This window comes from Ovis canadensis, chromosome 24 (genome assembly GCF_042477335.2).
Source record: "Ovis canadensis isolate MfBH-ARS-UI-01 breed Bighorn chromosome 24, ARS-UI_OviCan_v2, whole genome shotgun sequence".
NCBI lineage: Eukaryota > Metazoa > Chordata > Mammalia > Artiodactyla > Bovidae > Ovis > Ovis canadensis.
This window is the reverse complement of record NC_091268.1, coordinates 34571232-34587215: the sequence shown is the minus strand read 5'-3', so window position 1 is coordinate 34587215 and position 15984 is coordinate 34571232. Positions and strand designations below refer to the sequence as shown.

General features: G+C 39.0%; 1 protein-coding gene across 1 annotated transcript in view; it reads right to left on the bottom strand.

The window, feature by feature from the left end:
* Positions 1 to 329: 329 nt before the first annotated feature.
* Positions 330 to 15984, bottom strand: part of LOC138428860 (phospholipid-transporting ATPase ABCA3-like) — a 248510-nt gene continuing 232855 nt past the window's right edge. The window contains exons 24-28 of the mRNA XM_069569793.1: positions 12583 to 12770; positions 11478 to 11648; positions 10827 to 11017; positions 858 to 931; positions 330 to 464 (exon numbers count right to left, since the gene is read on the bottom strand). Of these exons, the coding sequence (XP_069425894.1) occupies positions 330 to 464; positions 858 to 931; positions 10827 to 11017; positions 11478 to 11648; positions 12583 to 12770 (759 nt within the window). The remainder of the gene's footprint in view (positions 465 to 857; positions 932 to 10826; positions 11018 to 11477; positions 11649 to 12582; positions 12771 to 15984) is intronic.

The window sequence follows — 15984 nt, the reverse complement described above, 5'->3', positions numbered from 1 at the left end:
GACAGCTTTATCATTTCTGAATGTTTCTTTTCAGATATTCAAAATACTCAGGACAAGGCCCTTGTCCCCACTCTGATGAATGATGTTGTTTCATATTTCTAGGAAAGAAAACAAAAATTTCACTAAATATGTTTAGATTTGCACATGCTGGAATCACAAGCCACTAATATAAGTCTATGAAGAAGGAACATATGTTTCCTTTGAAGGACTCTTTATTACATAAATATATTTATACCAAGATATACACTCAGAGGGATGCCCTTCTCTGTATCCAAGTATAGTAGAGAGTAGTCTAAGGAACGTGTAGGATCACTAGTTGCAAGCAAGTCTCAAGACTCTTTTTTCTCAGCTTCTGGGTTCTGACTGCCAGCAAAAGTCAGGAAGACTTGTTCCAGTGTTATCTGACTGATGGAATAGTCTTCTAAATTGAATTCTTCTTTAGCTTCCTCCAAAATACCAAACATCTTTAACAGCAACAACATAAAGTACAGTTACCATTGCAGTCCTCCTTTCCAGCCCACCACCCAGATAAGCCTCTCCTACACTTCCTCCAACTGGTGCCAAGTTAATGGTGGAGGACGAAAGATACAAAAGAGGGCGATGAGATAACAGACAAAGTAGATCATCGAGAATTTAAGAAGAAGCAGGTCTCTGTCCCCATTCTCATGATGGATATATAGAAAAACTGGGACTTACAGGTGGAAATCTGACTTAATTAAAATTAATTCCTTGGACCATTGAAAGTAACCTAAAGTCTCTGCTCCACCTATAGCCCATTTCATAAGACTAAATCCCAAATGCTTTAGTTTTCTCTTAACATATAAAAAATATTAGAAGGGCATGGTTTCTACATTCACCTTTCCCCAGCTATTGTTCTTGCTGGGAACGTAGTAGTTAATGATCCCTCGATTCTCATATTTCAATTCACTACCTAAGAAAGAAAAGATAAGATAGATACATAATTTTGCATATTGCTTTTCAAATATCAAAATACTGATACATCCGCTTAATTATATGTATAACAGAGGGGTAAATAGATATGGCTCGTAAAAAAGGGATGTAATCCAAAAGCCTACCTCTTTAGTATACACTATACAGTTAATTTCTTCAGCAGATTTATTCCTGGTGTAGTAGGCTTTGTTTTATGGGTTTTTAGGAGTTACTGAGGACAGACTTTCAGGCACAAAATGTTGTCAACTCACATGTCTAAAGGATGAAACTTGAGTCTTCTAAAATTCTAATGCTGTAAGATGTAATTCCTAAACATAGGGTTGAGAATATAAATGGGTGGGATTTTCATTCTGGATTTTTAAACATGTATGAATGTACAGCGTGTTTCCTAGGGAAGAGAGAAGAGGCTTTCTTGTTATTCTTATGATCCTATGCTAGGTTAAAGAGGAAATCATACATATAAACCACCAAAGTCAGGCTGTATGTTCTTTTTCAAGTGAACAAGAATCCTCTGGTGCAAGTTGGGGGATGAAGTGGTATACTGTCCAGATTTAGAACGAACATATTTGTTTATGCTTATCATTATATTTTGTAAGTTATTAAAATTTAGGGGAGCATGGTGGGCTGCCGTCTATGGGGTCACACAGAGTTGGACACGACTGAAGTGACTTAGCAGCAGCAGCAAATTAATTGAGATTTTAAATATTTTAAAATATGTTGATATAATCAAACTAGGAAGCCACTAGACTGAGGTGGCTCTAATTCCTTGATAGTCTATGTAAGGAAGTAAAAACCTAAGCCAGAGCAAATGTACTTGAATCTGAGGAAATCGACTTTAAGAACAACCAATAACAAAGAGCCAACTATGTCGCCCCAAATAAGGCAACTGCTTAAGTTCTAGCAAATCAAATATTTCCTTACTTTTTTCCATGTCTTCTCCATAAATATCTCTCCCTAATTCCTGTCTGTGGAGACCTCCTAACCACCTTTGGTTTCAGTTCAGTCCAGTTCAGTCACTCAGTCATGTCCGACTCTTTGTGATCCCATGAATCGCAGCTCGCCAGGCCTCTCTGTCCATCACCAACTCCCGGAGTTCACTCAGACTCATGTCCATTGAGTCAGTGATGCCATCCAGCCATCTCATCCTCAGTCATCCCCTTCTCCTCCTGCCCCCAATCCCTCCCAGCATCAGAATCTTTTCCAATGAGTCAATTCTTCGCACGAGGTGGCCAAAGTACTGGAGTTTCAGCTTTAGCATCATTCCTTCCAAAGAAATCCCAGGGCTGATCTCCTTCAGAATGGACTGGGTGGATCTCCTTGCAGTCCAAAGGAATCTCAAGAGTCTTCTTCAGCACCACAGTTCAAAAGCATCAATTCTTTGGCACTCAGCCTTCTTCACAGTCCAACTCTCACATCCATACATGACTACAGGAAAAACTATAGCCTTGACTAGACGGACCTTAGTTGGCAAAGTAATGTCTCTGCTTTTGAATATGCTATCTAGGTTGGTCATAACTTTTCTTCCAAGAAGTAAGCGTCTTTTAATTTCATGGCTGCAGTCACCATCTGCAGTGATTTCAGAGCCTCAAAAAATAAAGTCTGACACTGTTTCCACTGTTTCCCCATCTATTTCCCAGGAAGTGATGGGACCGGATGCCATGATCTTCGTTTTCTGAATGTTGAGCTTTAAGCCAACTTTTTCACTCTCCTCTTTCACTTTCATCAAGAGGATTTTGAGTTCCTCTTCACTTTCTTCCATAAGGGTGTTGTCATCTGCATATCTGAGGTTATTGATATTTCTCCCGGCAATCTTGATTCCAGCTTGTGTTTCTTCCAGTCCAGACTTTCTCATGATGTACTACTCTGCATAAAAGTTAAATAAGCAGGGTGACAAGATACAGCCTTGACATATTCCTTTTGCTATTTGGAACCAGTCTGTTGTTCCATGTCCAGTTCTAACTGTTGCTTCCTGACCTGCATGCAGATTTCTCAAGAGGCAGGTAAGGTGGTCTGGTATTCCCACAGTTTATTGTGGGAATAATAAACTGTGAAAATATTCACAGAATTTTCCACAGTTTATTGTGACCCACACAGTCAAAGGCTTTGGTGTAGTCAATAAAGCAGAAATAGATATTTTTCTGGAACTCTCTTGCTTTTTCCATGATCCAGCGGATGTTGGCAATTTGATCTCTGGTTCCTCTGCCTTTTCTAAAACCAGGTTGAACATCAGGAAGTTCACGATCCACGTTTTGCTGAAGCCTGGCTTGGAGAATTTTGAGCATTACTTTACTAGCATGTGAGATGAGTGCAATTGTGCGGTAGTTTGAGCATTCTTTGGCATTGCCTTTCTTTGGAATTGGAATGAAAACTGACCTTTTCCAGTCCTGTGGCCACTGCTGAGTTTTCCAAATTTGCTGGCATATTGAGTGTAGCACTTTCACAGCATTTGGTGATGCTCAATTAGAATCAATGTACACTCTGATAAACTCTTGAAAATTTTTGATATGCATCAGATGAGTAGTTCGGACATCAAAGTGAAAGTGAAAAAAGTGAAAATGTCAGTTGCTCAGACATGTCTGATTCTTTGTGACCCTTCGAACTGTAGCCTGCCAGGCTCAGCTATCCATGGAATTCTCCAGGCAAGAATACTGGAATGAGTTGCCATTCCCTTCTCCAGGGGATCTTCCTGACACAGGGATCAGTCTGGGTCTCCTGCATTGCAGGCAGATTCTTTACTGTCTGAGCCACCAGGAAAGTAAAGTGGGATCCAAAAGGATGCTCAATGGCTCTATGAGCAAAGTGCAACCAGATATAGGTACTCGCTGAGCCCTTTGTTTTCACTACTTTCTTACTGCACCCTCTTGGATATCCGAGCTCCTAGCTTTTCTGTCAAGAGCTCTGTAACTTGATTTGAGGTTTTTGTTTTTTTCCTTTTCTTAACCCCACTGGGTATGGAGTTGGACTGGATCTGACTTAAACATCATTAGCTCTCTGTCTACAACCAAACTGGGTTCAGAGTCAGACTAGGTCCAACTTAAACTGGAATGGGTTCAGTGTGAGGCCTCTGGAAAACATTTTCTTAATGAAAAGAAAGAAGAAAATGACTTCCTCCATATTCAGAGAGTTTGGGACTCCAGCTGACTATATGGGCAAAATTTATGGGTCCATGTGTTTTTATCCATTCGACTAATGTCTGTCTTTTGATTGGGGAGTTTAATAAACTTTAAATAGGCTTAGATGAAAAGTTTCTCCACATTGAGGGACACCCAGAGAGGTTCATTGAGTTACATGGAGAAGAGAAGAGGGAAGGGGTAGTTAGAGGTGACTGGAATGAGATGAGATGGGATCAAAAGAGGAGAGAGCAAGCTAGCCAGTAGTCACTTTCTTATGTGCACTCCTCAGTCTGGACCACTCAGAGGTGTTCATGGAGTTATACAGGGAAGAGGAGAGGGAGGAAGTAGACAGAGGTGGCCAGGAGGATAAAAGAGGGAAATGAAAAGGAGAGAGACAGATCCAGCCAGTAACCAGTTCCCTAAGTGTTCTCCATCATCTGGAACACACAGAGATTCACAGAGTTGGGTAGAGAAGAGAAGGGGGAGGGAAGAGATAGAGGCCACCTGGTGGAGAAAAAGGAGAGTCCAAAGGAGGGGAGAGTGGTCAAGCCAGTAATCTCGCTCTCAGGTAAAATTGAGTACTGAAGATTGGGTTTTTAAATGTACAAAATTGACAACAAATACCAAAAAGCAAAGATTAAAAATTTAGAGTAGAGGTTGGATTTTCAAAAATACAGTATTAAAGAAAAAAAGAAGAAGGAGAAGAAAGGGAAAAAAAGCCACAAGAATTATTAAAAAACAACAACAACCACAAAAAGAGTATATACAGCATTTGTTTTAAAAATAGAGCCTTTTTTTTGAAAAGTAATAGTAGGTTATGAAAATAAAAATTAAAGGAGAAATAGAGGACTTAAAAATTTTAAAAGGTTAAAAAGAAAAGAAGAGGAAAAAGAAAAGAAAAAACAATCACACTAGTAAAGACAATCTCTTTAGCAAGTGGTGCTGGGAAAACTGGTCAACCACTTGTAAAAGAATAAAACTAGATTACTTTCTAACACCACACACAAAAATAAACTCAAAATGGATTAAAGATCTAAATGGAAGACCAGAAACTATAAAACTCCTAGAGGAGAACATAGGCAAAACACTATCTGACTTAAATCACAGCAGGATCCTCTATGATCCATCTCCCAGAATACTGGAAATAAAGGCAAAAATAAACAAATGGGATCTAATTAAAATTAAAAGCTTCTGCACAGCAAAGGAAACTATAAGCAAGGTGAAAAGACAGCCTTCAGAATGGGAGAAAATAATAGCAAATGAAGCAACTGACAAACAACTAATCTCAAAAATATACAAGCAACATATGCAGCTCAATTCCAGAAAAATAAAAGACCCAATCAAAAAATGGGCCAAAGAACTAAATAGATATTTCTCCAAAGAAGATATATGGATGGCTAACAAACACATGAAAAGATGCTCAACATCACTCATTATCAAAGAAATGCAAATCAAGACCACGATCAGGTACCATTTCACACCAGTCAGAATGGCTGCGATCCAAAAGTCTGCAAGCAATAAATACTGGAGAGGGTGTGGAGAAAAGGGAACCCTCCTACACTGTTGGGGGGAATGCAAACTAGTACAGCCACTATGGAGAACAGTGTGGAGATTCCTTAAAAAATTGCAAATAGAATTGCCATATGACCCAGCAATCCCACTGCTGGGCATACACATTGAGGAAACCAGAATTGAAAGAGACACATGTACCCCAATGTTCATCGCAGCACTGTTTATAATAGCCAGGACATGGAAACAACCTAGATGTCCATCAGCAGATGAATGGATAAGAAAGCTGTGGTACATATACACAATGGAGTATTACTCAGCCATTAAAAAGAATACATTTGAATCAGTTCTAATCAGGTGGATGAAACTGGAGCCGATTATACAGAGTGAAGTAAGCCAGAAAGAAATACACCAATACAGTATACTAACACATATATACGGAATTTAGAAAGATGGTAATGATAACCCTGTATGCGAGACAGCAAAAGACACAGATGTATAGAACGGACTTTTGGACTCAGAGGGAGAGGGAGAGGGTGGGATGATTTGGGAGAATGGGATTGAAACGTGTATACTATCAGGTAAGAAATGAATCTCCAGTCTATGTTCAATACAGGATGCTTGGGGCTGGTGCATGGGGATGATCCAGAGAGATGATATGGGGTGAGAGGTGGGAGGGGGGTTCAGGATTGGGAACCCATGTACACCCGTGGCGGATTCATGTCAATATATGGCAAAACCAATACAGTATGGTAAAGTAAAATAAAGTAAAAATAAAAATAAAAAAAAAAAAAGAAAAAAAATAGGCTTCATTTCCTGGGCTTCATCTGAAGGATAGCTCTTCCAGTTATATTACTGTTGGTTGACATTTTTTCTTCCAATATCTTGAATATATATTTTCAGTTTCTCTCAGCTTGAAAATTTTCCACTGAGAAATCTGCTGATAGGTTAATGGGGTTCCCTTGCTTGACAAATTACTTTTCTCCTGCTTTTTGTCTTTGACGTTTGACAAATTTATTACAGTATGCTTTAGCCCCTTTCTGGTTCAACTATTTGGAGTTCTTCGGGCTTCATGAATGTGAAAGTCCATATCCCTCCCAAAGTTTGGGAAATTTTCGTCTATTATTTCTTTAAATAGACTTTCAGTCCTCTTTTCTTCTCCTTCTGGGATTTCCATAATATATAAATTGTTTCTGTTATAGTGCCCTGTAAATTTTGTCAGCTTTCTTAATCTTTTAATCACTCTTCATTCTTTTTGCATCTCTGATTGCATAATTTCAAATGACCTATCTCATAGTTCACTAATTCTTTCTTCTGATTGGTTGAATCTGCTAAATTTTTCAGTTTAGTCATTATATTTTCAGTTCTAGGATTTCTGTTTGGGCTTTTTTATGGTGCCTATTTTTTTCTTCTTGTTGTATTTTTCATTTTCTTTCTGCATTGTACAACTAATTTCATTTGGTTGTCTTTCTGTGTGTTCATATAGTTCATTAAACATCTTTAAAAGGATTGTTCTAAATTCCTTGTCAGAGAGCCCATAGATCTCCATTTCTTTAAGGAGTTTCATTAGTTTCTCTGGGTAGTGTTATATATACCTGACTCTCTGTGGTCCTTGATTCCTTGAGTTTGTATCCACTTTTGATAAGTAGTCTCTTCTTGTAGAGTTTACAGACTCATTTCAGCAGGGACACACCTTCACTCATCAGCTCAGCTAGAGGTTTGGACTGTTTGTGTGGCAGCATCCAGGGGCAGGCAGTCTTGCTAACAGGGTCTTGGCTTGGGCAGGTACACTGCTTGTTATCTGAGGTTGAAGGTGGGTGGATGGGCAGGGCTGCTGTCTGATTTCTGTGGCTGAACTGACCTTCCAGCTGAGCTGTTCAAGCATGGCAGCTGGATAGGCTCCCTGGATGAGCAAGACTCATGACTACAGGCTACTACTTCACAGTCTAGTGGTGACATTAACTGAGATCTGTAATCACCTCTGGCCTGTTGAGGTGCAGGCTGTGCTCCCTGGCAGGGTAGGATGACTCTTTGACTCCATGATTGGGCAAGGTTACATATGGGCTGTAAACAATTGCTCTTGGGGGAAGGGTTCATATTGTGCTCCTTGACTGGATGGTGCCAATTTTTGGTCTCTATGTTCAGATGGGGCCACAGACAAGGCTTTATGGTTAGATGAGGCCTCAGGCTGTGCTCATGATTATACTGGAAAGTAAACTGCACTCAAATTTGGGTAGAACTGCAGGCTAGCCTTCACAATCTAGTAGGCTGGGGGTTGTGCTTCATTACTGGCTAAGGCTACAGGCTGGGCTACTTTCAAGAGGGCTGCCAGTTATATTCACATTTATATGCGCTTGAGACTGTACTCTGTGGTCAGACAGGGTCACTGTCTGGGCTCTGTCTTCAAGTCAGGCCCTAGGGTATGCTCCATGAACGGGCAGAGTCACTGACTGGACTTTTACTGAAATCCTTATGCTGTGTTCAGCAATTGAGCAAAGTTATAATTTGGGCTCTGCAGGTGGGCAATATCATAGGCTAGATTCCAAGGCCATCCAAGGCCATCATGGTGAGGTAAGGCCAGAGGCTATACATAACAGTTGGGCAATACTGTTGGTTTGGCTCCCAACCAAGCATGTCTGTAGAATGGGCTTAACAGATGCCCAAATTCACTGGCCAGGCTTATTGGTCAGGTGGGTTGGAAGTTATACTTAGCAGTTTGGTAGAGCTGTGAATTTGCTTCTCTTCCTAGACAGGGCCATGGAACAGGCTCCATAGCTGATAGGGTTTGTTGGGTGAGGACCCAAATCAGGCAGATCTGCCCTTTGAACCCTTTGGTCCAATAAGGCCAAAGTGCAGCTATAGGTTGGGTTCCACAGTTCTTCCTAAATTCTCTGGCCAGGTTTCCTGGTTGCAGGAAACTAGAGGCTATACTCAGCAGATGGTCAGGGGCTTTGAATCTACTTCTCTAGTCAGCAGGGCTATAGAATGACTTTACCCCTGGTACAGCTAATTGGCTAGGGACTCAAATATGGTAGAAGTAACCTCCAAGCTCTCACACCAGACATGGCCACAAATTCAGCTTTGCAGATGAGCAGAGCCATTGTCCTGGAACTCTGCTCCAATGCTGCTGCAAGAAAGAGTGTGGTTTTGCTAAGTTCTGAGTGCTTAGTTCTTGAAGCACCAGCCCTCTTCTCTGTCTTTATGTAGTCTCTGGTGGTAAAGTCTCACAGGTTCACCCAGTGATCCTTGAGAGTTAAGACCAAGCTGGGCCTTCAAAGAAGCATTCTGCAACACTGGGGGACCTGATGAACACCATTGACTCTTTTTCCCAAGTGGAGAAACTGCAGGTCTAAGGGAGGGTTGATACAGTCAGTGTATAGCTCCTCCTCTTACCCTTCTCATATCTCTCTTGGTTTCTATTGCCCAGGAGGTTGCTTCGACCTTACCTCCAGGTTCTGGGATTTTCATAATCGTGTCTCGTCTACAGATAGTTACTAATTGGTCTTCTCATGAATATGATCTTCCCAACTGATGTTGGGAATGACCTATGTTGCCATGTTTATATCACTGTCAATATTATAAGTTTGACTCATGCTGTTATATATAGTTATTTCATTCATCTTCCATTCTGCACAGTGGTAATCTGGTATATGATTATTCTATAACTTATTTTCCATTCAACTGCTGGCAGGTATAATGTGAATATCATTGATTTAAATATTTTATTTATCTCATGGCACAAGTGGATGCAAGTATAATAACATAAGGAACAGCCACCTTCAGTTGAAAATGTTCTTCAAACCCACATTTCTATTAAAGCTTTTGTGTCTACATCCTCAATTATAGGTCTCTGATGTTTAATGTCTCTTCTTTAAGACTTGTCCTAGAGAAAGTTGTTAGGACAGCACACAGTAAATGAGACTTTCTGTTCACAGCTTTTCTTTGTAACGATGTAGGCACTGTATCTCAGAAATATTTGCTGAATAAATTCATAAATGAGTATTAAACTTCTTAATAGGCTATTAATAACAACACTGAGGTAATTCTATTTCCCATACATCTGTTCCCCCAGATCTGCTCTACCTTCTATTTCTTTTTATTTTCTGCTCTCCATTCTTACTGTGTAATCAATCAGGCTGTTTTCTATTGCTTGGAAGATAAACTTCCAACTCCTCAGCCTGACACACAATGGGGATATCTGTGATATTTTGCTCAGTGTAGCAGAATGGAAACTAACATGAAAAATCAGAATTAATAAAAGTCTTACCAAGTTTCTTCTTTATATTTCTGAAGGAAAGATAAGAGATAGAAAGAAATAATTGCTGTTTCTAGCATTGTACCATATAGTCAAAGAAATGCTTATTGAATATAGCATGAAGAAGTGCTATTCTTGCAAGGAGGAAAAAGCTGAGTGGTTCTTGTTTAAATTTCAGTTTCGTATCCTGACTGGGACAGCAAAAGACCACAGTTATATTTTCAGTGTGAGGTAAAAAAGGTTAAAACTTTTCATGAGTGATATTATGGAAAGAATTGTGTCATTTCCCACCCCCTGCTCTCACCCCCACCAAATTCATTTGCTGAAGCCCTAACCCCAGTTAATTGTGTTTGGTCATATGTCCTTTAAGGAAGTAATTAATGATAAATGAGGTCATAAGGGTGGTACCTGGATCCACTGTGACTGATGTCCTTATAAGAAGAGTAAGAGACACCAGGCATGGATACACATAGAAGAAAAGCTGTCTGATGACACAGTGAGAGAAGGAGGCCATTTGTGGGCCAAAAAGAGAGGCCTCAGGAGAAGCCAGACCTCCTGAAATCTTAATACTGAACTTCTAATCTCAGAACTGTGAGAAAATAAATTTCTGCCATTATGCCAGTCAGTCTGTGGTATCTTATTATAGCAGCCCTAGCAGGCTAATACAACTTCTATTTACTAAAAATTGAGAATTATGTTCAAACATGATTTTAGGTATACATGTCATATGGACAGCTCTAATATCACAACTACCTTACTAGTTAATATGCACCAAGATATTGGTGGATATTTCTGTTCTTTGTGCAAACTTCTGAGCACAACAAAACATAAAAAGTTTAAAAGAACAAGCATTCTGAAAATAATTCAACATGCAAGGGCAATTAATATCAATAATTCACAAGAAATAGTTACTGGAGATATACAGCATATGGATGGTGAGAACAATAAATATGATTTAACACATCTATATCAAAGCTAACCCAACCAAACAAGTTTACCTGGGAAAGCTGTTTCAATAAAAGTTTTAAAATCCTTCAATTTGTTCTCATTTTCATCAATATTGATCTTGACTTTTAGGATGTAAACATTGCCAAATTTGTTCTTGAGATGCTGAGGGCTGCCCAGACACATGAACTTTCCCTTCACCATGATGGCCAGCTTAGTACAAAGAGCGTCGCATTCCTCCATACTAGTAGAACAAAACACCAAAATGATGTGAAGCTTTAAAAAAATCTCTATCAGAAGATATTCTATAGTTCAAATATCCAATATTTTGTGACCCTCTTTGAAAAAGGAAGTTTTATCTGCCCCTCATCAACATCATGGCAAATGGAGATATTTTCAAATTCAAAATAGTAAAGTAATCTACAGGATATAATGTACAGCACATGGAATATAGCCAATATTTTTAATAAGTTTAAATGGAGTATAATCTATAAAAATATTCTATCACTAAGTTGCACACTTGAAACTAATATAATATTGTAAATCAACTGCACTTTAATTTTTTTAAAAGTAGTAAAAGACCAAATCCTTAAATGGAACAGTTCCTGAACTTCCTGCCCTCTCCTGTCAATGAAAACTCCTTCCCAGAGGTCATACTATTGTAATTCTTCTAACCCTTAACCAAGCCTCCCAGTGAGCTGCACCTGTGAGATGTTATGATGATTGCTTTGCCACTTTCACGTGTCCGTGTCACTGCATTCCAGAGTAGGCGCCTGGCTACTGGGTCCATACCAGTTGATGGTTCATCCAGGAAGATGACTGAGGGCTTTCCCATGAGGGCAATAGCAGTGCTCAGCCTACGTTTGTTTCCTCCACTTCATAGTTAAGGAAGGAGAGAGAAAGCAGAAACAGAGATGGGTATATGTGACAGTAATTTAATACATTAAAAACATATATTTAATGTATATCCATTATTTATAGGAAACAATTAAATTATTTCAAAAATGCTGAGTCATAGGAAACATCCAAGACATTAAAAATGCTTATTGCATGTCATTCAACCAAGGCATTGGGCTTCCCATGTGGCACTAGTGATAAAGAACTTCTTGCCAATGCAGGAGATTTAAGAGACATGGGTTTGATCCCTGGGTCAGGAAGATCTCCTGGAGGAGGACATGGCAACCCACTCCAGTATTCTCTCTTGGAGAACCTCATGGACAGAGGAGTCTGGTGGGCTACAGTCCATAGGGTAACGACAAGTGGGACACACATGCACGCAACAAAGGCATCAGATCCAAATGCAAATATATAAGTCAAGTCATTTTCATTTGAAATGTAGAAAAGTGACTTTTGTCTACCAGAGTTCCTTTAGATTCCCAGATATATAAACAATATATTTACCAGGCCAATACAAAGAATTTCACATGGTCCTTGAGAGACAAAGAACAACAGAGAATAAGGGAGAGAGATGCTTTCATTTATAATTCATTATAAATTCAATGACTACATTTGTGATTGAACCAGGATTGTGTTTCATCTCTGCAAGGGAAAATTGTGGTACTAATTCAGTTCAGTTCAGTCGCTCAGTTGTGTCCGACTCTTTGTGACCCCATGAATCACAGCACACCTAATTAGGTCTGCTTTATTGCTGATATCCCAGTACTGGCAAGGCATTAGATTATTTCCCAGTCATTGCTTCCGTTTGTCAGTGGAATTCTGGCTAGATTGTGGGCACTGATTCCAAAGATCAGAATCCGCAGAAGGCTCCTCAATATTAGCTGCAATGAGAGCATCAGTATAATATCTCACCTGTAAGTGTAAATATACTTGTCAGCATAGGGTTCCAGATTCAGTGCTTGAATTGACTTCTTTACATAATTGTTAATTTTGGTCTCAGGAATCCCCCACAATCTGGCATACATAATCATTATTTCTCGAGCAGTCATATAATCCAGCAAGGCATCAAATTGCGGGCAATAACCAATTTTTGATCTTACCTAAAATAAAAGAATAACAATGGACATAAGTGAACTATATCTCACTGAGCATATAATATATACAAATAACATAGAAGACCTGACACTTTCCAGCCCATGCCTCTGAGAAGGTTACAACCCAGAGTTTTAGTAAATAATTTCTTTTTCAGTGATTACAGAGTCATTGCTGTTGTAAGCTATTGCCATGTATTAAAATTAAAACTTTGACAACCCTAAAAAGTAAAAGAGATCCAAATCAATAGTGTGATGTCCAGCGTTAATAACTAGATGGCTATTTTTGAACTTTGGTATCTTATTTTCTCTAATAAGTCTTCATTAGTTTAGTCCCAAGGGATTTCAGGATTTCATAATCAAAGACTGCCATAGAAGGGTGCCTGGGCTAGTCTAGGCTCACTGATATCCTACTTTTTGGTAGTTATGACAAATGGATTATAAGTGGGGTCCTCCATCTCTCTGTTATACACAATATTACTTTGTGAGAATCATCTAAGTTGCACATGAGCAGAATTGGGATCCTAGCTCTTATTTCAGTCATATATTAGTCATAAAAGAAGTCTGAACATATTATAAAAATTTTATAATATTCAGAGAAAATATCTGACAACATGGGATTAAAGTAAAAATCAATAATAAAACAAATATATTAGAAACTTCAATATTTTTCATATTTCAAAATGAATTTCTAAGACCACATCCTTAATTCATGGGCTGAAAATCCCAATTTATCTTGCAAAATATTTTGAACCTATGGGATATAGGCCAATTTAAACAACAGATTAACAAATAAGTTTAAATCAATGATTAAATTATTAACATAATAACATATTTGTAAAAAACAGATTTAAAGGATTCTGGGAAGATAGCCGAGTAGGGAACACTGAGAATTTATCTCTGTCTAATAAAATTATTTTGGGACTCTGTAGTCTACTGAAAGCTTGCAAATTCCTAGGGGAAGATTTGGACTGTAAATTGTGGTTAATTGCAGTCAATTTCAGCTGTTAGCATACTAGCGTCTACCATCCTCCATCCTCACACCAAGTCACATTTGTGCATATGTTCTGGAAGTAACTTTTACACAGCTAGGGGGAGACAGGATGAGCAAACAAGATCCTGTCCTCCAAATAAAGAGCATCTGTGCTCTAATTGCTTATTGCTGCTTCTGATTGTAGAGGTGCAGAGCAACAAGAAAGCATGAGCCATCTAAAAATAAATAGATAACCAGGCACTACCCCTAAAAAAAAAAAAAAAAACCTGATGTAAATCTACTAGACAGATACTTTAAAGTGACTATCTTAAAGGTGTTCAAAGAATTTAAAAAAAATGTGGAGAAAGTCAAGAAAATTATGAACAAAATGGAAGTATCAATAAAGAGACAGAAACTATAAAGAGAAATTAAAATAAATTTTAGAGTTGGTAAGTATAACAACTAATTGAAATGAAAAATTCATTAAAAGGATTCAAAGGCAGATTAAAATAGGCAGAATAATCAGCAGACAAAGATATGACAATAGAACATGAAAAAGAAAGCAAAAAGCATTAAAGAACAGTAGATTGAGCCTAAGGGACATTTTAAGCCATTAAGTGGATGAACATATGCACTGTAGGTGTCCTGAAGAAGAGAGTAAGAAAAGGACAGAGAGAATATTTGAATAAATGATACTAAAACTTCTCACATTTGAATACAATCATCCAAGAAGATCAATGAAATTCAAAGGAGACGAATTCAAAGAGAACCACACCAAGACACATTAAAATCAAGCTTTCCAAAACCACAGACAAAAAAAGAATCATGAAATCAGTAAAAGAAATGAGACCAATCATATACATGGAATACTCAATAAGATCATGAGCATATTTCCCATCAGAAATTTTGGAGGTCAGAAGGCAGTGGGCCAAATATACTCAGTTCAGTTCAGTTCAGTCGCTCAGTCATATCTGACTCTTTGCAACCCCATGAATCGCAGCATGCCAGGCCTCCCTGTCCATCACCAACTCCTGGAGTTCACTCAGACTCGTGTCCATCGAGTCAGTAATGCCATCCAGCCATCTCATCCTCTGTTGTCCCCTTCTGCTCCAGCCCCCAATCCCTCCCAGCATCAGAGTCTTTTCCAATGAGTCAGCTCTTTGCATGAGGTGGCCAAAGTATTGGAGTTTCAACTTTAGCATCAGTCCTTCCAAAGAACACCTAGGACGGATCTCCTTTAGAATGGATTGGTAGGATCTCCTTGCAATCCAAGAGACTCTCAAGAGTCTTCTCCAACACCACAGTTCAAAAGCATCAATTTTTCAGTGCTCAGCTTTCTTCACAGTCCAACTCTCACATCCATACATGACCACTGGAAAAACCATAGCCTTGACTAGATGGACCTTAGTTGGCAAAGTAATGTCTCTGCTTTTGAATATACTATCTAGGTTGGTCATAACTTTCCTTCCAAGGAGTAAGCATCTTTTAATTTCATGGCTGCAGTCACCATCTGCAGTGATTTTAGAGCCCAAAATAATAAAGCCTAACACTGTTTCCACTGTTGCCCCATCTATTTCCCATGAAGTGATGGGACCAGATGCCATGATCTTAGTTTTCTGAATGTTGAGCTTTGAGCCAACTTTTTCACTCTCCTCTTTCACTTTCATCAAGAGGCTTTTGAGTTCCTCTTCATTTTCTGCCATAAGGGTGGTGTCATCTGCATATCTGAGGTTATCGATATTTTTCCCGGCAATCTTGATTCCAGTTTGTGCTTCTTCCAGCCTAGCATTTCGCATGATGTACTCTGCAAATAAGTTAAATAAGCAGGGTGACAAGATATAGCCTTGATGTACTCCTTTTGCTATTTGGAACCAGTCTGTTGTTCCATGTCCAGTTCTAACTGTTGCTTCCTGACCTGCATACAGATCTGGTATTCCCATCTCTCTCAGAATTTTCCATAGTTTATTGTGATCCACACAGTCAAAGGCTTTGGCATAGTCAATAAAGCAGAAATAGATGTTTTTCAGGAAATCTCTTGCTTTTTCGATGATCCAGTGGATGTTGGCAATTTATCTCTGGTTCCTCTGCCTTTTCTAAAACCAGCTTGAACATCTGGAAGTTCACAGTTCACGTACTGCTGAAGCCTGGCTTGGAGAATTTCAGCAGTACTTTAGTAGCGTGTGAGATGAGTGCAATTGTGCGGCAGTTTGAGCATTCTTTGGCATTGCCTCTCTTTGCGGTCGGAATGAA